General features: G+C 31.8%; 1 protein-coding gene across 1 annotated transcript in view; it reads left to right on the plus strand.

Annotated features, from left to right (window-relative positions):
- Positions 1–23,470, plus strand: part of LOC118189419 (uncharacterized) — a 47,340-nt gene extending 23,870 nt beyond the window's left edge. Inside the window, exons 7-8 of the mRNA XM_035360012.2 lie at positions 11,185–11,376; positions 16,076–23,470. Coding sequence (XP_035215903.2) covers positions 11,185–11,376; positions 16,076–16,108 — 225 coding nt within the window. The 3' untranslated portion in view covers positions 16,109–23,470. The remainder of the gene's footprint in view (positions 1–11,184; positions 11,377–16,075) is intronic.
- Positions 23,471–27,954: the final 4,484 nt, after the last annotated feature.

A 27,954-nucleotide genomic window follows, 5' to 3' on the forward strand; every position in this document is an offset into this window, starting at 1 on the left:
CACGTATGGCCTTATGAGTGACTCGCTATTTGGCCTCTCGGATGAGGTCTGTCGTTCCCCACCCTCCGTTTTCGGCAGACCTATCCTGTGCAACTCTTTCCTCTTCCCGAGAATGAGGAAAAATCTAAAAGAAAAGTGTTTTGATGATGTGGAGGTGGTTAAAACAGCTTTGCAAAGGGCACTAGAGGATATATTTAAAGAGTTCCCGAGATGTTTCAGACAGTGGAAAAAAGACTTTATGAGTACAGCGCATCCAATGGAGAGTACTTTGAAGGTGACTGAAGGAATTTTGTAAAGAAAGTTAATAAATTAATTGTTTATAGCAGAAATCTGTTTTTTTGGGGGATCCCCCCTCATGTATATATAATATATATATATGCACACATAATTTTGGATTGATTTTAATGCTTAACAATAAATTGTGTATACATATATGTATGCACTTAATTTATCATTTTATGTGTGTGTACATATATATAGATGTACTTAATTTTTATAATTTCTGTCTATATTTATGTATATAGAATTATAAAAATTATCATTACCCCTTTAATGGTGTCTTATTTCATGCAAGCTAGTATGGATAGTAGACTTTTTTTTTAATAACTTGACATTTTGTATGTATTTCACATCCTGAAATTTCTAGATACAAGTTAATATTTCAACTCAATATGTTATATTTTTAAACAGAGTACAATATACAGTCCCACATTTACCCTGCTATTGTTAGAATCATTAATTTTCAGTTCGCACAAAAATTTAAGATTGCAAATACATAAAATAAAACTTGAAAGCTCAGTTATTAATTTTTCATAATAAGCTAGTAAAAGTATAATTTTCTTCAAAGCTTACCTGAATGAAGCTTTAATATATGGCATCCAAAGAGATGCATGTGTTTCACAGCAAATCAAAGCACAGAAAGAGAAAAAAAAATACCATGAGATAGTTAGTTCTATGGATCAGTAATGCCATCTGTAAATAAGTAAACTAGAATAAATTATAAATGATAATCAGGAATGTGAACTTTGAAAATGCGATGCCTGTACCACTACAGGCAAATCACACTACGTGCAAAAAGGATTACCCATCTGCAATACGGACAAAACTGCTAAGTAGTTAAAAAACTTTAGAATAGTATTATTTAAAAAACTGAATTTTCAGCAGCATTGTAAATATATATGTTAATGACATAACTATTGTAAAAAGTAAGGTTCTAAATTTATCAGTTTTTGAGTCTTGATACATGTATTGTGTATAGTTATTGTATGATCTTAAATTCACTTAGTGCGAAATCGAATCTAATACCTAATCAATTTATTAACCATTGCCTTAAACGAGCAGGCGTTAAATACTCACTCTAAATCATTTAACTGATAGAGATATGGTAATTTGTTCCTAAACCTGAGAAGGTGGTATAAGTTGGATGACTATCAGTTGAAGGATATGTACATAGTGTAATTTCAAAGCTGTATATAATGTAAAAAGCTAATTGTCTTCAGACTTATGCTGTTACTAAAAAAATGGGCCTATTTCATAATCTTTAGTCTGTCAAATAGCTCTTTGACAGTGAAAATTCCTTTTTTTCCTTTTCTTAATTTCTTCCTCATTACGACACGACAATTAGCCAGAAATTAATTAATTTCCATTCACTAGTATATTCAAAAATTTTAACAGACGGTTTCACTCAAATAAGAGCTCTACAACATACGTCCTCAAGCATTCCTAGTCACTCCCTCTCCTATAAATTACTTCACACAAGTTTTGCCGACTGAAATAATTCAAAGCCCCCACTGCCGATAAAAAATTTCGGAAACACAACTCTTCTGAGTAAGACACGAAGAAAACGCTTTGCCCACTTCCCACTAGAAAGAACGTAAGTTAATTAATGCTTTTTCTGGCCTTTTATATTTTCATGTACATTCCCTTTTCTTATGTATATTTTTAATTTAAATTTTTATTTTTTGATTTGTTTTTTGCAAAGATTGCATTATATTTCTTATATTTCGTAATTTTTTAATGTTTATTTCAATTACTTTGAGTTCTATTTCATAATGCCAATTTCCAGTGTTTAATTTTTTACAAATAGTTTTGTATTAAAATGCATAAACACGAGGGTTTCAGGGGACAATTACTCAAGTAATTTATCAATTTTACTGCATAAATTGCTTTTCACTCAAAATTGAATTAGCGAAAATGCTTAATCAGAATGAGTGCTTTAGTGGTCTGCATTGGTTCTTGATCCCTTCAATTCACGGAAATATTTGGCCTAACTTAAATTGTCAGTTTGGCATCGCCTTATTACTTGAGGAAAGGACGAAACACCTTCGTATTTATTTCTTAATTATTGTTCATTGAACGGGAGTTGGTTTGTTTGTTCCCTTTGAAAAGTCAACTAATTTTTTATCAATGGCAATGATTACTTGCTTTTAATTTTAATTTAATTTCTTTTTACAATTGAAATTTTGTTGTTCGTGATTTAATTCAAGTCCCCGTTAAACATTTTTAACAATTTACATTCAAGTTACTTTAAAACAATTTTCAGAATTAAACTGACTAACTATGGATTCACTCTTTTTAGATAATTCTACTAAAATTAATCTTAGGAGATAATATAATCAATATTTCTTTAGTAAATAAATTATTATTAACTTACTTTGCAGTAGATAATTCTACTAAAATTAATCTTAGGAGATAATATAATCAGTATTTCTTTAGTAAATAAATTATTGTGTATAGATATATATACGGTCTACCGGAAAGTTCTGTCCGTTTTTGGAATAAAACAAAATGCAAATTTTTCTTACTGTCAATAAACTTTATTAAAATAATATAATTGTAATCATTATTAAATGACTTCTTGCCAGCGTGAGGGCAATTTGTATATCCCATTTTTGAAAAATGATTTAACTTTTGATGCGAAAAATTGAGCTAGTGCTTGTTTGAAATCTACTTTTTTTGAATTTTTTACCCTTCAGAAAATTTTGTAAGGACAAAAACAAGTGATTGTCAGAAGGTGTTAAGGCCGGGGAATATGGTGTATGTAACAGAATTTCCCAGCCTAGTTCTGCAATTTTTTGACAAGTCCCTCAAGCAGCATGTGGCCTGGCATGATTATGATGCAGTACGATGTCCTTCCTGTTGAAAATTACCAGCCTCTTTTCTTGGCTTTATTAATTGCTGACAGTACTTCTCCGAATTGAGCTTTTTGTTCGGTTTTAAAAGCTCATAGTGTATTGTTCCTCGAATGCCCCACCATATACACAACATTCTCCTTATTCAGGGTCAATTTTGGTTTAGAGGTGGGAGGGCTAGATTTTTCTCGGTTCACAATATTCCCTTTCCCTTACGATGTTTCCGTGGGTGATCCACTTTTCATTTCCAGTTATCATCTGGTTGAAGAAAGGCTTCATTTTTTCAGAGCAAGCGGAGATGTGCATATGGCGACTCGATTATCCAAATTCATCTGTCTTAATTCATGTGGCACCCATCTTGAATATTTCCACACCAATCCTATCTTCCGAATATGGTTCGAAATGGTTTGCTGAGCTGAATTAAGCCATTCTGCGACCTTCGATGTTGTCACAAAAGGATCTTGCTCCAACATGATCGTAACAACATCGTCACCAATCAAAAATGATCCTCCAGAATGTGGCTTATCAGAAAATTCGAAATCACCTGTTTCAAATTTTTCGAGCCATCTTCTGCATGTCTTGTCAGGAACTGTACCTTTACCAAATACTTTCAATAAATTTCTACATGCTTCTGTAGCATTGCTTTGTTGAAATTCGTATAAAATACAGTGGTGTAAATTTACTTTATCAGTGGCCACGGGTACTTTATCGCTTCACACTTAAGACTAACATGAATCAACATTAAGTTAGTTAACTTGCTACTTCAGTATTATACATTAAGCGTATATGTGGCAAATCAACATGTGTTGAAAATTGTTGTCATAAATCAGCAGAAGTATAAAATCTGCTGAACATTTATTGTCTGGTACAGAAATTTGTTTAACACGTTCAGCACAGCGCCGAATTTGCTGTCCTTTCCATTCAGCCGGCAGCGAGCTAAGCCATATTTTTGTTTAGAATGTTTCAATACATTTCATTAAAACTAAATTTTATTACATTTCATTGAGACTATGTTTATAACGAAAATTCCATTGCCTGTCCCGAGGGACCGGCGCCACACTCAACGTGTTAAAGTAAAAAATTTTATTTTGTGTACAGTACAGTAAATTCCTTTTTATTATGTTCTATGAATGATATGCTTATTCTATTAAAAAGATCCATTAATGTGTCGATAATAGTTGCTGGAAAGTTTGTATTTCAGCAAAATTCCATGTGTTTTTTTCCTATTGTATTCAGTTATGTTTAACGATGTTCATGTGTATTGAATTGTACATATGCCTATTAATCTCAAAAACATGACCTCCTCTGCTTTCCTGGGATGTTGTAAAACTTCCTTCAACATATTTCAAAGATTCCAGACAACACTTAAAACGTTATTCTTAAGGGTTGAGAGTTAATTCATCTGAATGTGAGAGTTTTTGTTTCATTTCAAAATAAAGCAGATTTCTTCTGGTATGTCATACAAATACTTACTGAGAAATAATTGACAAAATTGGAATCCAAAAGTAACAATAATGAAGTGCTTTTAAATGTGTTAAATTCTTATTAAACATTAGAAAATTTACATAGCTCTTAAAGTGAAACCCAGAAGTAAAGCATATTACTTATGTAAAAATACTGCATGTTAAAAGAAATAGATTTATATTCAGTATGGTGCGATTCAAAGATCATTCAAATTAAAATTGAAAGAAATAAAAGAATTGTTCAGTGCTGAATAGTGTGCAGTAGTAAAGTGAAAAATGTTCATGTGTATCAAATTATACATATGTCTTTTAATCTCAAAAACATCACCTCCTCTGCTTTCCTGGGGTGTTGTAAAACTTCCTTCAACAACCTTCAAAGATTCCAAACTACACTTAAAACATTATTCTTAAGGATTGAGAGTAATTCATCTGAATGTGGGAGTTTTTGTTTCATTTCAAAATAAGGCAGATTTCTTTTGGTATGTCATACAAATACTTACTCAGAAATAATTGACAAAATTGGAATCAAAAAGTAACAATAATGAAGTGCTTTTTAATGTGTTAGATTCTTATTAACCCTTAACTGCCGCAGGCGTATATATACGTCTTGCTCAGCCGATGCGTTAACTGCCCCGGGCGTATATCTATGCCCTTCCAAAATACTATCATTTGCTTTGCGCTGCTACCCGTAAAATTATTCGCAAAGCTTTGGAATGTAACACTACAATGACCTTGACAAAGTATGCGAAGGAGGATACTATTTCAGAGAAGTGTGGGGAGAAATTGGAGAGTGAGGTGTGTCTAAAGCGGTGAAAGTAATGACTGCGGGGTATTGGCTGGTGATGTTTGAGTGAAACTTTTTTTTTTATTATTCTGTGTCCTCCGTTTTCGTTTACTTTTTGTAGTAGGTTCCAGGAATAAAGAAAGATATAATGGATGTTTCAAACCCATTTATCTTTTTTGAATTATTTTTTGATGAACTGCTTGTGCTTCATATTGTTGCTGAAACTAACCATTTTGTAGATGAGTATATGAACCAACATCTTGCAAACGAAAAATCAAGAATAAAATCATGGCATTCAACCAGTTCAGAAGAAATATATGTTTTTTTTTTTTTTTTTTAGGCATACTGGTTTCACAAGGTATAACACTGAAACCTGATATTACACGTTACTGGTCTAAAAATAGATTGATCGAAACTGTATTTTAGGGATCTTTTTTATTATAAAAACATCATTTTTATTATACTTACATCTTTTTATAATACTTTTGCTCAAAACATTAAATTGTGTGCATTCATTTTTTTCTTTTATTCCTTATTTTGTGAAAGTAAAACTTGCACTTATTTTCCCCCTAATACATCGCATAACTGCGCGTCTGTGTGAAAAACCGTGGCACTGGGAAATGAATCTTGTACATTTTCTGCGGCAGTTAAGGGGCTGAACATTTAAAAATAATTTATTTTACATAGCTCTTAAAGTAAAACCCAGAAGTAAAGCATTACTTATGTAAAAATACTGCATGTTAAAAGAAACATATTTATATTCAGTATCGTGTGATTCAAAGATCATCCAAATTGTAATTAAAAGAAATAAAATAATTGTTCAGTGCTGAATAGTGTGCAGTGGTGAAAAATGTGACCTCATGTATTTTAGTTATTTTTTGCTTCTACATGGGCATTATTTAGTACATTACCACATCCATGTAAATTATAATTTCTTGTCACAGTATTGCTAAAAGTTGTTTGAGTTTAATTTGCGTAAAAGAACACAAGCATGTGTAATAAAAATTTGAATTCTATTTTATTAAAATATTTTTTCCCCTTTTTTATTCTAAAACAAATGCTAGGAAAGGTGAGAGCTTGCATTTATAATGATATTTAAAAGGATATTTTGTAAGAAAAAATAGCATTTTCTGTGAGCAATTGCATAGAACTATCATTCTTTTAAAGCAATTGCATAGAACTATCTGAATCTAAAAAATTTCATGTAAAAATCTTTAAATTTTAGAGGAAGAAGGTACCAGATCAAAATACTTTCTATTTTTTTTTTTAATTACCACCAACAGGGGTGAAAAAAATGAAAATTTCATTACCTTGACTCTGGTCATGCAAACCAGGAAATACCTGTAGATAATTTATCTTATTCGGTATCTGTAGGTGATATGTCAAATTTAGATGCATAATTATTGAATTTTGATGAAGCACAATAGATGCTCATTAATTTAATCTCAAACATTTGTGGAAAAGAGTTCGAATTATCCATTATTAAGAGAAACTGTAACTTAAAAGGGATATCACTGTAGAAGAATAACCTCCTAGTATATTTGCAGAAAATATACTATGCCATCTAATAGTAAACATATTAAAACTTTATTATTTATTATATATTATTATAATGTTCTTCATTTTATGTTTAAAGTCTTATCTTAAACATAAAATGAAGCAGAAGATATGAAGTAGAAAGTAATCTTAAATTAAAAATATGAATTGCAGTTTTGGGAAAAACTGTAAAATGGATGTTTAGTTTTGTTTATTATGTCTACATTTTTCAGCCAGCATCTTGATTTGAAGTACACATTTCAATTCATTTTCAGAGGAAGTTTCAATCTGAATAAATTCTTTCAGCGTTTTTATAGAGACCTTTATGGCTTGATCATTAGGACGCTTAACAATCTCAGCATTCTCTTCTGAATCCGATAAGGTCTCTTCCTTTTCATTATCTTGGATAGTTTTTATTATGTCATCATCACTCAGTTTCACAGACTTCCATATCCATACGCAATCAAAAAAGTAATGTTATCACATTTAAATTTTTTGAATTCAAGAAAAGCTGTATCAATAACGTCACATTCTTTAATATGATTTTTCTCTTCAGTTTGCATGAATTTAACATGACAAAAGCAATTACTAATTGTGCTTGTTTAACAGCATCTTATGTGGCATATAGATCATTTATAGCTGTCAGCAAAGAATGTCATAATTTTCACCACAATCTAAGGCAGGGGTTTCCAACTTTTGTCCCTAAGAGCACATTTTAGGATACTTGTTGGACAGCGGACACTATTCGCTTTTTCAAGGTGAATTTATAGTTAGATAGAGTTAATAATACTTGCACATAAAAAAAGAGATTGGTCGCATTTTGCTTTATTTTGGTATGTGTGTTGGACGTGCTTTCTATTTCATTAAGAATGAGCATACTTTCACGTAGAATTTTATTGAAAACTAAAACATTTTTATTGCGATTGCTGAGCTGTGGGCACACGTTAAACAATCGGCGGGTGTCATGGTGCTCGTGGGCATAAGGTTGGGAATCTCTGATCTAAAGAAAAAATGATTTGTTGTAAGAGTGTCTTATGATGATTTGTATTCAGATTCTCAATGATTCCTTGATCCATTGATTGTAGCTTCACAGTTGTGTTTGGCAGCAAATATTCAACTGGAACTCAGTTCTGGAACATTATTGTGGTAGCTTGCATTATCCACAAATAAAACAATTTTACATTTACCCCTCAAAAACTGTTTATCTATTCCTTTTAATCAGTTACTGAAGATGTGTCATCCATGCTTTTGTACTCGATACATAATCAACTGGCAGTGTTCAAATTTCTTTAAAACATAGTGGAATCTTGGATTTTTCAATTACTAATAATTTAAGCTTTTCACTCCCATCCATATTAGCACAAACTAAATTATAATCCTCTGTTTACTGCTTTCACCTCCTATGCAAGCATCCCCTTTAAAATGTAGTTTATAGTTTGTCAAGAGTTTTTGAAGTTTGTCTGCATTAAAAATATTCTTCAGCAAGTAAGTAGAGACCCCCCCCCCTGCATTTTCCTACTGTAATTAGTGCTTATGGCTTCATTTACACTCATGTCCATAAACTAAGGATAATGCAAAATCAGGCAAAGGAAGAGTTAGAAGCAAAACAAATTTGACTTATTTGTAAAGCTTATTTATTAAACAAAAGGTAAAGAGCAAAAAAAGATGCTATATGTTTGATATCATTAAAAAATTAGCAATTTTTTCTCCTTGGAGCAAATTATAAAAAAAAAAAAACTATTTACAAAAAAAACCAATATTACATGGTTGGTATGATTGTTAATACATTGTATGTCTCCCAGACGATGCAATACAGTCCGTACAATGCCTAGGCATGCTGAGTATCAAATTATCGATCTGATCTTGGGGGATATTACACCACTCAAAAAGCAATGCTTTCCGAAGTTCCGGATAGACATGTAGGAGGAGGTTGACGGGCTGCAACTCGTCGGCCAAGCATGTCCCACACGTGCTCTACTGGATTCAAGTCCAGTGAGAATGCTGGCCAGTCCATACGGGTGATATCCTCCGATTGAAGGCATTCGCTTACGATGTTTGCACGGTGAGGACGGGCATTGTCATCCATAAACACAAATTGTGCACCTATGGCACCCCGAAACAAACATACATGTTGTTCCAGAATGACGTCTCGATAGATTTATCTTGTCATGGTTCCAATTTGAACATGCAGGTCAGTTCTGGAACCCAGAATAATTCCACCCCAAACGAGCACTCCTGCACCACCATAACGGTGTCTTTCAATGATGTTTTCTTGGTGGTAACGGGTACCTGGAGCTCTCCATATGAAAGTTCGGCGAGAATCAGACTGCAAGCTAAACCTGGACTCGTCGGAAAACATCACACAAGCCCACTGTTGCAGTGTCCACAATACATGCTCTCTACTCCAGGCTAACCGCAGGCGACAGTGAGTTGCAGTAAGTGGAACGCATCTGACATGTTTATGAGCATATAGACCAATCTGCCCTAAGCGTCTGCCTTGAAATTGTCGTACCAGTGGCTGAAGAGAGCTGATGAGACAGGTCTGAGGCTGTGATCCACCTGTTTCTTTTGGCAGTAACTGCCAAATACCGGTCCTCATTCGGCATTGTAACTCTGGGGCGACCTGTGCTGTAACGTCTACTCACATGACCATCATCTTGGAATCGTTGCCAAAGCCTGGAGATGACACTCTGTGCAATTCCAAGTTCGTCTGATACTTCCAGTTGGGTATGCCCACATTCCAGACGGCCGATAATTCTACCATGTAAAAAATCATCCAAATGCGTCCTTTGTGTCATAACTATTCGGTTATTGCACTGAAATGCTTATAAAGCGCCTACGAACAATTTTACTTCTTTGCCTGTATTCCTTATATATCACTCTCTTACACTCTTGTCATTGTGACGTACCATCGGTGTCATCTGGTTACTTCCTGAAATTTGCATATGATTCTTGAAGATGTGTGTAGTGATTATAAAAGTGATATATTTATTTTAGAGTTCAATTTCTGTGTGACTCCGAATTATCCTTAATTTATGGACATGAGTGTACATCAGAGCTTTGGCTACATGCATTTTTAATAAGAAATATTGTGCCTTGACTTAAATCACCATCCATTACTGCACTTAAAATCTTCAATACCCATTCAACTTGCCAATCCATCAGCCTTCATCTGCAATAGGGGTCCATTTATTGGAAAATTTCGAGATGCAGCATCCTGGAATCATAGCAATAGAGCTTTTTCTAGACTTCTTGGGATGCATTTTTCATGTGTTTCCTTTTAGCAAATTTAGATTTTCTCCTTAATCAAATATTGATTCTGTGGTTTTCAAATAAGTTTACAAGGTATTTTTTTAAATTCTATAGTCAGCTGCTAACTTTGTTTTACATTCCCCATTTTCTATGTTTTTTAAAATTTCTGTTTTTGTCTCCAAAGTTACTGTTTTATACTTTCTATGTGAGACTTCCTGAATTTTTACTTGTCTATACCACACACTGAGGAATAAAAACTAGAGTACATTAACTCATCTGCACTGCAGGCATAACTGATTCAGCTATCTAGAATCTGTAGTAAAGACTATAATTTTTCTGAAATTCTAAGAAAATTGATAACAAATAATTCTCCCCCCTACCCTGACCCCTCATTAAGGGTTCTGAATGAATCCAAAGAAACAGGTTAGGCCTGCGAGCTTTGTCCATTAAACACTGATAAGAAGTGGAAAGTAGGACAATAGCTACTAATGTATAGTGAAATATAATACTCTAGGAGTTCAGGAATGTGCCTTTTTACACGGAAAAGAAGTGCAAGTAATTTTGATACACTGAATAATAAATACAGCATGTGTTTTCTCCATTAAATGAGGAAATGTTTTGTCAAATTTTTAATTTGAATCAACCGAAGTGATAAAAAATGTAGTTTGAATTAATGAGATATTTTTAACATAAATTTTAATACAAGTTTTTGGGGGCCATTGGATTAGTTCAAATTAACCGAATTCGAATTAACAAGCATTCACTGTTAAAATTTTATTTGCTGTTACTCACATTATCTGTGAGAGGATTATCAGATTTTTTAGCATAATTATTTAATTTAGGACAATGAAACAATTTTTTCCCCCTCTTTCTAGTGAATGTCAAAAAACAAAGAGTGAAAATCTATTTTGTTTAAATTATCAGTTTCTGAAAGTTATAACTTTGTGGAAAGTTATTATTTTGCTCTTATTAAGTAACATAATCCCTTCTTGAACTCAGTAAAACTATTCTTTTTAAGCGTCCATCTGGTCTTCCAACACCTGAGTGCCGGTTTAAGGTTAAAGAAGTGTTAATGCAAAATCAGTTTGTGACTATAGAAAGTGTTTCTGAACGAGGAAGGTATATTGCAGTCCTACCTAACGGGCAGATGAAATCTGCCATAGCTACCAGTGGAGCAGATCAAGATACACATTTTGCTGTCCGTCTGATTGTAAGTTGAATATTATTAATTTTCAAGAATTTATTTTAACCTTTTCTGTACAAAATAACAACACAAGTATTAGCATTTTTTTCCCAATTCAGACAGAGTCTAAACTGAATTTATGTTTAGTATTTATATATAAATTACAAGCTTTTTATCCAAATAGAATAGATTTATTAATTTTTATCTTCTGAGTTTTCTTCTTCATTAATTCTTTTTCTTTTGAAGCTTCAATCTGTAGGAGAACCAGTGGATGATATATACATTATTCTATATTATTTTTACTTTTTCTGCATAGTGAATGTGGTAACCTTTTGTTTAAACTTTGCGTGTAGTTAGTAGCAAAGTTGAAACAATTTCAAATTCCCACTTTTCACATTTCATATTTAAAAGTTTTGCAGTTTGCTTTGTTTAAAGAGTCTATTTGAAGACTATCTTTTCCAAGTTTACTTTATTTAAGATTATTTTTAGACTAAAATTTACTGCACTGGCTTTTCATTAATCTCAGTATTTTTCAATACTCATTATTAAAGATTTGATTATTTCTCTGGAGTCCGTGTGTTCCAGATTTCATGTTATATTCTTATTAGTAAACCCATTAACATGATGGGTAGCATTTGAAGAAACCTGCCATGATATTTATTGGAAAGCACAAAACTTTGCTATCAGTAAACTACCCTAACTTGGATACCAAGTTCCTGCAACACTTTTTTTTTTCAGTTATGATTATTTGAATTAAAAGCAGCTTATTATTAGGAAAATTTTTTTGGATTGGGATGTAATATGTTGCTCATGGTAAAATTTGTCCTAGCACTATATTTCTTGAGATATAATAATTTTTGTATTATTTGTAAGTAAAATGTTGAACAGTTTCAAGTTATGTATCATTTCAATTGTTGAACACTTATTTGTGTATACAGTCAAAAGTCGTTAATTCGGACACCCATAATCTGGAATGATCTATAATCCGGACCTCAAAGCTACAAACTTTGTGCGCATGCGTCCGCGTAAGACCTTTACTCCTGCGAATATACATGTGCGCATGCGCAAAATACATTTACGCATGCGCGTTCAATGTATAACAGCCTGTATAAGCTAAGCTAAAATTATCTAATTCAGTTAACATTGCAGATTGCGTTGTTCCTTAATCTTCGAATTGGATCCGGCTTATTATTTTTTGCAGGCTGTTAGAGCAATTTTATAAAAGTAAGCTTGAACTTTCGATTATGTCAAATAGAATTTCCGATATATATATTTACTATTATGTAAAGGATCTACAAAGCAAAAGTATGTTTCGAAGTCCATTAAACAAAAGTGGAATTGCTGCAAAAAATGACCTAACCATTCTGGAATCTGTTTATCAATTTCACGCTGCTCTGCGGCGGGAGGGGGGGGAAACGTCGCAGCGTGCAATGAATTGGAAGTTGATCTGTCAGCATTATCCTTATCTTCAGGGCAGATGTTTTCATTTTATTTGTCTTATAATTCCTTACTAAATGTAGTATTTCATCTCGATGTACTCCATCTTTGATATGATTTAAATCAAATTCCTCGTCATTATAATTCACTTCCGATAGCGAAGAAAGTGACAGAGGTTATTGAAAACGAAAAAATTTCGATTGACAAATTAGTCGGTATTCTTGACACAGCAATTTTAGGACTTGAACAGCGGAAGTTTGTAACTGAACAAGAAATTATGTCTGTTTATAGAATTAAAGAGAAAGTATTATCACATAAAACGAAGCAACTTAAACAACTTAATTGAAAGAAATGTTTAATAAAGTAAACAAATAAATATTAACTTTTTTTTTTTTTTTTTTTTTTTTTTTGTAAATTTTGATACGTTTTAGATCATAATTGTTCTTTATTTCATAAATTATGGTTTTATATTTTTAACTTTATAATTTCTGCATGCCATCTTACCAGATTTAAACTGATGATCTATAATCCAGAATTGCCGAAGTCCCGATGAGTCCGGATTAACGACTTTTGACTGTACTTTCTTTCTATATAAAATAGCTTAAAATCATTATAGTTAATTTTTCCATTGTGAGAGAAAGAATAAAAATTATATAAATGAAATCTGAATGAATTCAGATTTTAATCTCACATCAGAGGATTTGCTAAGAATTTTTTTATGCTGTCACCGAGCTTTGCCAATTACCAGTCTGCTCTTGGATTCACTGCTTCTAGCACAATCTTTTAGCTTTATTCACAAAATATTTAAATACAGCATATCTTTAGAGTTCTTGATAGAGTGTTAGGGGTTAAGCATACCTTTTTTTTTATTATTATTATTATTTTATTTTTAATATTATTCCTTTGAAAACTAGATGCTCGAGTGGCCAGCCACCTAAAAGATTTTTCATTAAGAAAAGGTAAAAGCATATAATGATTTTAATGAGTCATTTGTCTAGTGAGTCTAATGTCATTTCATAAAAATATATAACATTTATAATTAGACATTGCATGATATAAATGCCCTTTTATTTTTAAATCAGTAAGGTTAAAAAATAGAAGAAGTATTTTTAAGAGCTGCATTTATTCCTTTTCAATCACATGGTTTGCTACTCAATAATATGTTGGTGTGGAAATAATAATTTGGCACTTGCACTTTGGTAGCTGAGGCTGATGGTTCGGTAAAACCATCAAAACTAGTCCTGTGAAAATTTGCAAATCTAACGCTGTTTTTTGTTGTTTGACTTCTAAATTGATATTTGTTTTGCATGTTACTTTAATCTAAAATGTATGCCATGTTCTTCAGAAGTACAGGACTGGCCAAAGCCATCAAGTTAAGGTATTAACTGGTACACCACCAAGTGTCTTCCAGAAACTCCTGAAGATGTGAATAATAAGGGACTCCTTTGCCCTGATAATGCATCTTCTCATTCAGCAAGACTGACAATTGAATTTCTTGGAGAAAAAAAAAAAAAAAAAAAAACATCAGTATGATAGAACATTCACCCTGTTCTCCTGATCTTGCTATATGTGAACTATGGCTATTTTTTTTAAATATAAAACAAAATTTACATGGCTGTCTTTTTCTTTCTGAAGATGGGATTGATGAAGCTATAGAAGTGTTTTTTTACTTGTTTCCAAGAAATGGATAGTTTAAAGCATTTAATCTGGAAAATTCACTTGCAATGCATTGATGCTGAAAGAATATACTTTGAATACAGCTAAGATTTAGTATGTATAACTTGCACCGTTTAGCTATATCTCAAATTTTAGAGTAATCTGCATAAACTGAGAAACTCTGTCCTCAGAAAGGATATGCAGAATGTAATTTTCTCATTTTGATTTTCAGGGGGGGGATTAGTAAGAAAACATCTGAATAAATACATACAATACATAGATAAATATAATTTAGATCTTTAATTATATAAAAACTTTAGTTGGCTGTTTTTTAAGGGTAACATGCACCAGTTTTCTCTAGAAGGATGTATGCACTATTTTGATAATGCAAGAAAGAAGACATGCTTTCATGATCAGTTCATTTCAACTTAAAAAATATATCTTATAGATTAATTATTTTGATGAAAAGAGAATTCAAATGGAATGAAACACTTTAAAATTCCTTATTGATAATACTTACTTTGAAAATAAGAATATTTTTATCTGAGATTAGAAGAACCAATTTAATTTAACGGTGGCCAATAATCAACATTGGTGCATCTTTCTTTTAAGCAAAATTGTTTAGTAAATGTTGTCATAATGGAAAGGATAATTTTTTCTTTGCTTAATTTTATAATATATAAATATAAGGTTTTATAAAATAAGAGGTGGTGAAAGAGAAGGACATTGGCAGGATTTGCTGTAGGCTTTTAATTTAGAAAAGTTTGATTGTATACTTCAAAATCATTGCAGTTCCTGTTTAATGTATGTATCGTATTACAATTAGAAAAGAAATTCTGTTCTTTTTGTATGTGTGTGGGGGGGCAAAGCATATCACTTGAAATTAAATGTTCCTTTCTCATCACAAAACAAAAAGAAAAAAAAAAAAAAAATCAAAGTTTGTATAGATTTTTATATTTTAACTGCAAGACATTTGATATTTTTCAGTTTTTAGGTAGAATTAAATAAAACTGCATTTTAAAATCGCTTAAAAAATATCCTAACTATTGTACATGAAAGTTACTGTTCATAAGAATCAATTAAATTTAATTAAATAAATACAAATTTAATTAAATAATTCTTTGCACCATTGCTGCAAGGAATGAAATTTAAATTTAAGCAAATTTAAATTTAAATTTTAACAAACATGTATAAAAGTAAAAAATCAAAATTAAAGCCAAAATTAAATTAAAGCCAAAATAATTTTAAAAAAAATATTTTTAAAAAAAAGTGCAAACATATAAAAGATTTAATTCTCGAACAAATATCATTTAAACAGTCATTCACTTATGCATTTTTAAAAAAATTGTTTGAATTAATTCTAATTTGCTAAATTATTGGATTTATTTTCATGGATTGTTTTTGCACTTGATTTTCTTATACTTCTGAATTTAAATAATATTGTAGATTAGTTCGAGAATTAAATCTTTTATATGTCTGCACTTTTTTTAAAAAAAAATATTTGAAGATATTTCTGTTTTACGAGATCAAGGCTGAGCCCGGAATTTTTTTAAAGACATTTATTTAATTTTGATTTATGTGTATATTAGTCAGTTCATTAATGACAATATTAATTTACTTTTTCTTCTTTCAGTATAATCCTCAAGCTGGTGTTTCTGGTCTTTGAATACAAATACTCCAGATCACATTACAGCAGCATATTGAGCAGGGATGTATAAAATTACTTGAGGACATTGTATCTAAATATGTGATATTTTATTTTTCAACACACATGCTTAAATGGGAAATATGTTTATTATCCATGCTGTGTTTAGAAGCATGAGAGAGTATAAGAAAACTTTTATTATCAAATCTGTAGTCAGTCAGTGACATTTTCTTTTTAAATTCAAGCAACATTTAAAATATGCACGTAGAAGGATATATATTTTTACTATGCCTAATTTGAGCGTATGGGAGAAAATGTATACAATTCCTGTTTTAAATCCACTTCCAAAGTTTACTTGTGTGTGCACATAATAATGCCATATGTTCAATGAAAACTGTACCTTAAGTATCATCTAGAAGTACTTTGTGAAATAGTGGTTTGAATGAAATTGTTATTGAGAGGAATGTTGTATTCCTTTGTAATTTATTTTATTTCGTGATCTGATAATGTGTAGTAACACTATTCTTGCTGTTCTCTTAAGCATATACCTGCTTCTTTCTCGTTTTTTTTTTTTTTTTTTTGGAGGGGGGAGGGAAAAGTGCATATTAAATATGTTATAAATGCTTAAATATCATAAATTTAGTTGTAGATACTATACCTATATTTCTAGGATACTGATTGACTAACAGATAAAGGAGTTGTTTAAAGGCTATTTTAAGATTCCAAATTTCTATCAACTTAATTTGGACTCTCATTTACCAGCATTTATTTGGCTCAGATACACAAATTCTTTTCTAATACTTATTTTCATAATGTTTTTAATACAGTGTATAAAAATCAGCTCATTTTTTATTATTAATTAGTATAAAAATGTTAATCCCATTTTTGTGTTATTGATTCAGAATTAACTTTTTTGGTATTTTGTTTTCTATAATCAAACCAAAATGTACCATGATTATTCAGCAATTCAGTACAAATATATTTGAATTTAGGGATAATTACACAGCTCATTTCCTTTTAATATTTGTATTTGGTATATTTTTAAATTGTGTTAAAATGTGTAACTATTTTTCCCTCCTTCCTTTTGGCTTCATATCTGCATTATAATATAGAATATATCGATTAAAAGAATTTTATACTAAAAATAAGACTAATTGTTTTGATGCATGTAATTTTTATTAGTTGCATTTTTTAAATCATTTATTGTGTATGTTTTATTCTAGATTTTATAATTCAAAATGTTTATGTTTGGAAATAAATCCAAGAGTATAACATATTGAACAAGCCACAAAAATGTTTTGGGGAAATAAAATATTTATATTTTTTAATCCTGTGTTTTTTATATAGTTTATAATCTTTGAATATTAATTTTCTATCAGTACATATATACCTTTTTCCGTATAACTACTAGTGGGTAAGCGCACCAGATGAGCAGGCTGCAGCCAAAGCAAAATTTGTGAGTTGTATGTACGCCTGAAAAGAAAATGTATAAAACATTTCAGTATGAATGAAATCAGTTCTGTGTATTTTGTTTTTGTAATTTATCTCACTTGTCTGACAGTAACATCAGAACAAGCCCATGAAATTCATCATGGCAAGGAGTGCAAGATTGTGCCCATCACATGGCTAGAGCCTTGAGCATCATACAGGTGACAGTACGACTTAGTTACTGCTTAGTTATGCTCCCAGTTTTGATGGAGAGCACTCAAGGGTGTCCGAGGGTTTCCCACCTGCCTTTCCCTACCATCAGCCTCTCGAAAGGACTTTTAGCTTGCCACATATTTAAAGTGACCTCATGCTGCATGTATACTATGCATTTGCAAACATCCAGCCCTTCTCTGAGATTCAAGCCCGGGCCCTTTGGGTACCTCAGTGGGTTCCTCTAACCACTATGCAGTCTGGGCAGCATTCTGTGTATTTTAGTAATAATAATAAACAGGCTGCATGATTGCATAAAAAATTTTATTCTACCTCTGTTTAGAAAAGATGGATGGCAATTTTTAAATTGTACCTCATACGCACTTTGAAGCAGCACACCAAATAGCAGTGAATGAAAATGGCCAAAATGGCTTCCCATGAATTTTTGGCATCTATTAGTTCAAAACAACATAGCATAATGCTTTGATAAGGTTATACAGAATCAATTTTTTAGCATCTAATTTAGCTAGTTATTAGTAAGGCAAACTTATTTATGGCAATAGATGCTAAACTTTTGTGTAGGGTGCCTTAGAATATTGATCAGTTAGTTTCTAAAACATCTTTATAAATGAGCAAAGAGTGCATATCATGAGTAACGATGTGCACTTTTTCCATCTACTTATTTTTTAAAGTTAAAATTATTGCCAGTGAACTTATAAACATTACTGCTGTGGTGGTTTCTCCCCCCCCCCTTTCAAGCATTTTAAAAAAGTTCTCAAAACCTTTTTAGTGAAAATATTCAGTTATTGTCTGACAGGTTTGTTCGGAAAGTAAAGCTTATTTGTGAACATTTTATTTTTCTTCAAGTACCACATTTAAGATTACTAACAAAATCTAGTATGTGGGTGTTTGTATGACAATCTCTTGTTAAGGTTTAAATAAGAGGATTATCTTCCGTTATTAAATTCTTTTAAGATTGATGGCAAAAAGTGTACTCTAACTTTTGCAAAGATTCACTAGTTTATGATCTTTCACAACAGTGTTTCCCAATGTGGGGATATAATCCAGCAATGGTTCAAGAGACAGTTTTTGCAAAAGATTTTAATTTATCTTTCTTTTGTTAATTCTGCATATTTATTTATTATTATTTTGTTACATAATTTTCTTGTAGGAATTTTCTTTCACTCCTAGCCTATATTTTTCCAACTATTAATTTGGTTTATAAATCATAACTGTATTATGTGGATTACAGTGATAAAAAGTTTGGGAAACATTTTACTATATTTTTTATTTTTTCTGTGAATGCTTGAAATGTATGGCCATTCTCTATGAAAATTAATTAATGAAATTTTATCTATTCTTACCTTTTCTTTCTTTGTAGAAAAATTGCTATCAGTAATTTAAAATTCATTATTAGTTTCTGCTATGGCTGTGTAATATTTAATTCAATTTTTTTTATAAATCTATTTTTAAATAAAGCATCTATTTTGAATTATAAAGTTTTTTCTACTTTCTTGGTTTTCAACAAGATTTAAAAAAAAAAAAAAAAATACAAATTAAACATGTTTATTTGTTGCTAATTATAACTGCAAATTTTATCCTTGTAGTATAATGTTTAGCACCCAGCAACATGCATTCCTAAATTGCACGGTACAAATTTACGAATGGCCTTTTGTATAAAAAATGTCAAATTATCATAAAATGTGTCTGAAGAAAGATAGTTACATCTATTTTTATGTTACAGTATAAGTAAAATTAAGGTATATTCATACGAATGATTGCACTTTATTCGTAGTTTTTTACATATAATATATGTACATTATAGGAATTTACATATACTTTTGGTGAAGATTTACGTATATTTATCGCATATACATAAATCTTTCCAATTATTTACTGTGTATGCTTTTAGTGAAAATATATGTAAGTCTGCGCAATTTTTCTACTTGAATAAACATTACGCTAAAATTTACGTTATTTTCCTCATTTTTTTACTTTCCATATAGATATAATTTTGGACAAAATTGAGGTGTTAAAAAAAAGTTTGACCGCCTTAGCCTCGACCCTGAGCGCAAACACGCATGCACCATTTGAACTAATTTATTCTCAAAATAGAGTAGATGGAATCATGTCATAGGGATTTTTTCCACTGTTTATTTCCACGGCATTCAAAGGGCATAGACATAGAAGCAAAATTACTTTTAAGTAATCTATGCTGATATGCTGGAAACCTATTGACCAGTTTCCTTTTTTTTACAACAAAAAGAATACTTCCGCTAAAGGATATAATTCCATGATTTTTAGTGACCTTATCTTTAAAAATAAGTGGTGAAATATGGATTGTTCATATAAAATTCATAAATTATACAAAAAAATTTCCACATTCTTGGTTTTCGGGATGCAAACCAATGCTAATCTTAGCATTTATTTCTGTAAATATATATATATATATATAATTTATTTCCTAAACCGTATTGATTAATTGATTATATTATCTCCTAAGTTTAATTAAAGTAGAATTATTTTAAAAGTATGCATCCATACTGGTAAGTTATATTTTGAAAGATGTTTTGAAGTAATTTGAAAGCAAAATGTTAATAATGTTTTAACGGGGACTGGAGTTAAATCATCACGAAGAATAATATTACAATTGTAATAACTTGTATTCGCACTAAATGGATTTAAGTTCATACAACATTATATATATATATATATATATATATATATATAAGCATGAGAAAGTAAACAAAGGCACGAAAGACGACAACAGCTTCACTTGATGACATGGGGACTTCCCCCTCATGTAGTCATAAATTCCCCTTTTCCTTTTGAAGAGAAAAAGGAGCTTCTATAAAAATTAATTTGGTTCCTCCAAGGTTTCAAACGGATGATTTACAGAGTGATAATTATAGAACTATATGTTATAAAAACATCATAACTTCTAAACGGTTTGCGTGATGAAGTTCAAACTTCGTGGTTGGCCGCAGGTCATGATGGGAACTAGTATGCGCATGCACATGCAACTTGTTATTGTCGGCCATTTTGAAGTGAAAATGTCACAGTACAGCGTGCCTGAGCGTATAGCGCTTGTGAAGGCCTGTTATATGAGCAATAACAGCCCGATTGCAGCTCAAAGGAAGTTTGCCACCGGGTACAAGCTGAAGACAACTAGTCTAAGTGTGCTAATAATCAAGAATTTGATTCACAAGTTTGAGAGAACTGGTAGTGTTTGTGATGATAGTATTGGCAATGCCAATAAACAAACAAGTGTGAAAACGCTTGAAAACATCGAGAAGATACACACTGTTTCAAACCAGCCCAAAGAAATCGATCAGATGAGCTGCACAACTGGTGGGAATCAACCGGGAGACCCTGCGAACCTGGAAGAGATGCTGTTGAAGAACTGCATCTCTTCCCATATTAGTGTGTTGTACCCTAACATAACAAATAAATTAAGAAATATATAAGGTTAAATTGTAAATCATGTATTTGTCTTATATGAAACCATGCACAGAGTGGGGAATAATTTAGAGTATGGCATAGAGTACTAAACACTATGTAATTTATTCAAAGTATTCGAATTATGAAATGTCTTCCACGTATAATGTTTTGTATAAATAACGTATGATATAGTGCACTGTATCTAAAAAACACATGTATTGAAAGGAAAATCACAACACAACTATGAAAAGCGAACACAGTAAAGTATAACGCATTTCGTACTATGTAACCCAATAATGTAATGTATTCCAGTATTATATAAAGTACTAAGTAACTAGTACCATGTATGTAGTGTACAATATACTAAGTGCCAGTAATGTGCTATGTATTCCAGTAAGGCACTTTTATTTAAAGACACGTATGTGACAGTGTCATACGTCAGAGACATGTATGTGAAAAGTGAACGTAGTTAAGTATAATGTATTATATATTATGCAATGTATTCAAAATAATTCCAAACATAGTGTATTGAATAATATAATGTATGATTTAATGTTTTGTATTCTGACATAATCTATGTACTGTAATATAATAATCCCCAGTAATTCCATGTATAATATGCTGTACAATATAATGTAGGGCATAATGTACTACATCCTAACATAATGCATGTATGAAAAGAAAAAATATAGAGTGTAGTGTAAATGAAACGTAAGATACTACTATGAAATGGGAAATGTAACATAAAGTACAACCTTCCAAGAATACCTGCAGTTATATCCAATGTAAAATCACAAAAAAAAAGATTTCATCGTAATTTAGCTAATTTAAATATCCTATGTAACCATCCCACTAACCAGGATGATATTCTTCCAACTGACCAGGCACAAAATCCGCTTGGTTAAACCTTAGGTCGGTAGCCTGGCCAATGGTTCCAATCTCATCCCATCTCTTCCCATACAAAATTGAAACCCATTAGCCATAAAGGCCCATGGCCATGGAACAGCGGTTCGCCAAAACTATTGTCCAGAGAATTGACGAACAGGAATTTGGTGTGAATATGGTTTGGTTTAGCAAAGCTCACTTTCATTTGAATGGGTTCATCAATAAGCAAAATCGGCGGATTTGGGGAACTGAGAATCCACATTTCGTGATCAAGAAGTCTCTCCGTCCTGAATGGGTGACTATGTGGTGTGCAATGTCCAGTCACGGAATAATCGGTGCGGCATTCGTTGATGGCACGGTGACCACTGAACGATACGTTACGGCGAGGGTTTTGGAAAATGATTTCATCCCCATTATCCAAACTGCCGCTGAATACGACAAGATGTCGTTCATGCTAGATGGAGCTCGACCTCATTAGACCAAGAGAAGTTTGATGTCCTGGAGAACTTAGGGGACCGCATTCTGGCTCTGGCGTACCCAGAGGCCACTGGAATGGGACTTGCTTTGCCGCCATAGTCTCCGAATTTGAACACGTGCGACTCATTTTTGTGGGGCTATCTTAAAGAAAATGTGTATAGAAATAACCCCAAATCCATTGCTGAGCTGAAAACTGCCATTCAAGAAGTTATTGGCAGCACCGATGTTTCGACACTTCAGCGAATCATGCAGACTTTTATTATTCGTCTGTGTCACGTCATAGCCAAAGTTGGCAGGCATATCGGACATGCCAACGTTTACATGTTGATTAAAGTTTGTGCACTAAGTAGTTTTTAAATAATTTAAGTTTTATTTCATATAGTTCGTTAATTTGTCATCCTGTACCTTCTCAATTGCCTGACTGCCCAAATTATTTACCAATTAATTCTTCAGTTTCTAGAGAAATTGCTGAAGGTATGTCGGAGACGAAATTGACAGAAACAATTTACATCTTGCACTTCCTCTATTTCTTATTTTTTTTTAAATTTAAGTAAAGAAAAAAAATATGATTAAAAAGTGTTTTAGCACATTTTCAATTTCTATTGTCCATAAAACCTGAGAAACTCTTAATGCTTGTACAAATATTTTCAAAGATAATATATATATTTTTATTATTGATACTCTGCACCGATTATTGAAGCTTCTGCTGTATTGTAACATAAGATCTAAAGTGTAGTGTTTTCATTGGGAACTCAGAACTAAAAGTAATAGATAAACAATTGTTTCCTAATGAAATAAACTGTATGAATAATTTTATTGAATATTTAGTTACTTTATTAAATATTCCTAACTCACAAAAGAAAAAAATTTTTTCCATTGTTTTAAAAACAATTATTTTTCTATTCAAAACTGTTAATAAAGATGACAGTAATAAGCAGAAAATTTTAGCATTCATTATAGAAAACTTTGAAATCTTTGTAAACAGGAAGACATGCGTTTTTCATTACACATGTACGTTTTCTTTGCCATTTTATATTCTGTCTGTCCCTTTAAATATATGTAATATTTTGGCAGTCGGTGGCACATAATAAAGCTTGGCATGAAATGATGACACAGAAGAAGTTAGCTGCTTTGACTCCACATCTTTATTCAGTTCAGATGGCAGATCATTATCCTTTAGATTCTCCAAAATTACATATGCAATAGTAATTTGTACTAAATAGCAGGGCTTAATTTCTAAAAATAGAAGTATCGGAGCCCTATGAAAGACCGCCCGCAAAGAGGAACAAAAGTAAATAAGTCAATAAAATGACTATTAAAATCATTAATAATTTAAAAATTAAATAGTTAATTATTATCAAAGTAATTATTAATTATTTAATCAATATTAATAATTAATATTTATCACTTATTATTTAATCAAAAACTAATTAATTATTATTTATTTAAATAATAAAAATAAAATGTAATAAGCGATTTTTAATATAATTTTATCGCAAAAAATAACATTTTCGAGACCAAATTTCTACTGAAATTGTTGTTCAGTTACATAAAAGAAATGCCGGAGCCTTCTTTTTTAGGGCTCCGGTGCGCTTCGCCTACAATTATGATTTATCCCAAAAATTAAGAAGTAGCGGCGCCGGCGCGATTTCAGCTCTGCTAAATAGGCTTACTGTGTTATGCTATTCAAAGAAAGACAGACGGGAAGAGCGGCAGCAAGGGTCTTATGGCGGCATAAGGAGAAAAGCAATCTGATGAAAAATACTTGATACTTTGATACTTTTGATATGCCTGTTTCTGCAGGAATTATATCCCGCTATTACAGGCCCCTCAAATAACCCCGATTAGGGGAGACATAACATACAGTGCTTCGCAGGAATACCTTGATAAGGGACTGCAGGAAGATTGTGTAGATGTGGCCCCGGCCAGTGTAAATGAAAATGTCGTACTTTGAAACTTCAAAATTGGCTGGAAGAAGTTAAGATTATTTATGGGGGATTCCGATAAATGTGGGTTGCATAGGGCCTTAAATTGATGTCAATTTCTAGGAGCTCGTACTTAAAATTGTCTGAATAATTTACCTCCGCGTTGGTGATGGCTTTCTTGAAAAAATTATTATTTAATTTATTGATAAATAACGCCAGATTTTGGAGTTTAAGGTCTCTGTGTAGCTGTTCATTGCGAATGAACCAGGGGGCACCTGTGATTTTTCGTAAGTAGTTGTTTTGGGAAAACCTGCAATTTATTTAATATGGAGGGGGGGAACAGAGCACCATGCAAGGAAGGCGTATGTAAGGATGGGTCTTAATATTGATGTGTCAATGTGCTTCTTGCGAGCAAGATCCAATGGTGAGGAGGCGTCAAGAAAGTGTCGGAGCTTCCTAGAGACTCCTATGGCTTTCCCGATGGTCATGGAAATTTGAGAACTCCATGTAAGCGAGCCATTAAAACGAACTCCCAAGTAAGTAGCCTCTCTGACTTTGGGTACTGTTTCATTAAAGAGGGTCAGATCTGCATCAATGTTTTTTCTTCTGTGCCGTCCTATCAGTAATAATTTGGATTTTGTGGCATTAATGGACGTCCTCCATTTGTGACACCATTCCTCTATCTCGTGTGTGTGGTTTTGTATTCTGATCATGGCATGTCGTGGATTAAGTGAACTAGAAAGAATGGCGGTGTCGTCCGCGTAGCAGGCGGTATTGGCGCGAACTCTACATTTATAGTAGCGATAACATATCATGTTAGAATGTTTTCGAAAGTACGGGTCTATAGGGGGAAGATCCTGAAATTGTGGAAAGTTAATTAAAGGTTGACAGCAAAATTTAGAAGTACTGATAGGAACACAGAGACGTAAAAACGCAGAAAAAATACTGATGTCGAAGAAGGTAGATGGCATGTTGAAGAGGAAGAATTCTGAATGCGTAGTATGCTAATATCTTGACTTCGTAATATCTAAAAAATTGGCAGTCGATGCAGTTTTAATTCCATTTTTATTTTCCAGTTGATGTTTGTGGCTACAATCACTTTGCACCCTGGTCGTGCCTGTTTAAGAAAATTTTATTGTTGAGATAGAAAGCAGGCCAGCAAAATTACATCTTAGCAGAGCAGCGAGCGAAGCTAAAGTGCATAGTTATGCAATATGGAAGCATGAGAAGAAGAAAGTTTTGGTTCCCATTTATTACGTCAGGAGAACTGCGCAAGCCATAGAATGATCTAGAAATGACGCAATCCAGATAAGTTATTATGATTTTTAAAACAGAGAGGGAGAATTAATGTTATACCGTAAGTTTAAATTATAATTTTGATTTACATACTTTTTATCTTACATATATATTTTTTTAGAAGTGTAAGTAATATAGATTAGGAATGATTCTGAAACCCATGAAAAGTTTGAAAGTAATTTTGCAGTACCTTTTTTATTGTATGATTAGATATTATTCTTGAATGACAGAAATATGTGATGATTTTAAACTTAGTACCCAAAGTTCAAAACTGCATAAATTATATTACATATATTAAGTCTAGTTTCTATTTATTATGCTGAAAAACCTAAATTTTTCAAATAAATAATGTTTGGATGGAAACAAATGTTAATGTATGAAGTTGTTACAATACACTTTCTTAAGAATCATATAATATTTGCTATGTTATAGATTTGCTTATCAAGTACATGTATTGCAACAAAATATGAATTATTTAAAGGCAACCTAAAATTAAAAACCAATTAAAAATAATTCATTAGGAAATAACTCCAGTAAAAGTCTTAAAATCGATAATGAAAAAGAAAACACGCTCAATTAACAAACTATTTAGGCCTTTTTTGAAATTATGGGAAGGGGGACTTTTAACAAGCGAAACAGTCTCATTTCTAACCTATAGAGCATTAACTACATACGAGCGCGTTCTTTCCTTCAGCCGCTACAAGGTCATTAGTGAGGTCATAATCCCAGTGCCGAAGCCTTGTTTTTCGGTGGTGGCGCTATGATGTGAGCATTACTGATTGAAGAATATCTCTTAATTTATAAAAAATTATTTGAATTTCCAGGCAATAAAGCATTTTGAAATTCCTCCTTGGGAGAATGCGAAGAAGATTGTGTTTTTTAGAATCTTGGCAAAAAAAGATAACTAAGAATTTCTTATACAGGCAGATTTTTCTGGAGCACAGACATAAATGCAGTGTTATATGCCTGTATTTACAGGACGGATCTAAAGATCTAAGCTTTAGGAGCAGAAGGTACCAGATCCTTTTCCGCTGGGTTTCTTGACATGTATGTTTAAAAAATAAACAGCTGAAGGACATCGGAACGCGCAGTTTGCTAATGAATTATGCAGTCGATTCATATCTGTTAAAGATGTTGAAATGATCATCAAATAAAAAGTCCTGTATAAATGACAGCAATTCTGTGATACTTAATTTCATAATTAGTTGAAAAGCATGAAGCCAAGAGTAGAGTGTTGGGAACTACTAGAAAAGTGAAAGAAGTCCTATTAACTGGTCTTAGAATCTGTTATACTTGACTTACACACAATTAATTACTTTCTGAATTCTCATGTACATGTTTGCCCCAATTATAAATATGGCAAATATCATGAATATATTTGCCTCAATTATATCTTTTTTTAATAGATTGTCCATCTTTTAGCAAACTTTTTATTTTAACAACTTTATTGAAGTTGATACAGCCAAAATGTTTAAATTCAGTTTGGATTTAGTATTTCGTCACCTAAAAAATACAATAATTTAAATTTCGCTTACCTGCTAAACAAGATCGATTCAGTCGAAGATGTCAATTAAGTGCAAATTTTTACTAACATTATGAACATAATATACGACGAAGAGAAAAAACATTTTTTATTTATATATGTTAAGTTGTGGTTCATGTTTTATATACATTGTTCGCAGTATTAAAGCGCCAATTTGCCAAAACAACTCAGGAGCATAGCACCATCTGGCGCCCGTCTTTTTAGTTTTTGAATATTGCATTCTGAAGGACCAGGGAGTTCATTCATAAATCTACAGTAATACAGATTAAGCATTGAAAAATTCTTACATGTTCATTTCAAACCATTAACACATATACTATATACAGAATAATTTACATTTAAACAATTAATACAGTTAGCTGCAATGAGGAATAAAATTGATAGCAAATTGACGATTTACAATTCATACGTTATGATACTTTCAAAGATATAGAATTATGTAATAATATTTTAAATTAGTAAACGTAATAACAAGTAAATTTATTTATTGATTTCGAGATAATATAACATGTCGTTTAATAATCATATAACGTATCGTTTAATCTCATAACATATCGTTTAACACATAAGATATCGTTTAATGAGAGATGCATCTGTTTTAATTTTTCAAGACCTTAATTTTCAGACGCTGGAATACCGTTACAACTTCCCATAATTTCAAA

The sequence above is a fragment of the Stegodyphus dumicola genome, chromosome 1 (genome assembly GCF_044657685.1).
Source record: "Stegodyphus dumicola isolate Sdum_Otavi_A_Nest chromosome 1, ASM4465768v1".
NCBI classification, from domain to species: Eukaryota; Metazoa; Arthropoda; class Arachnida; order Araneae; family Eresidae; genus Stegodyphus; species Stegodyphus dumicola.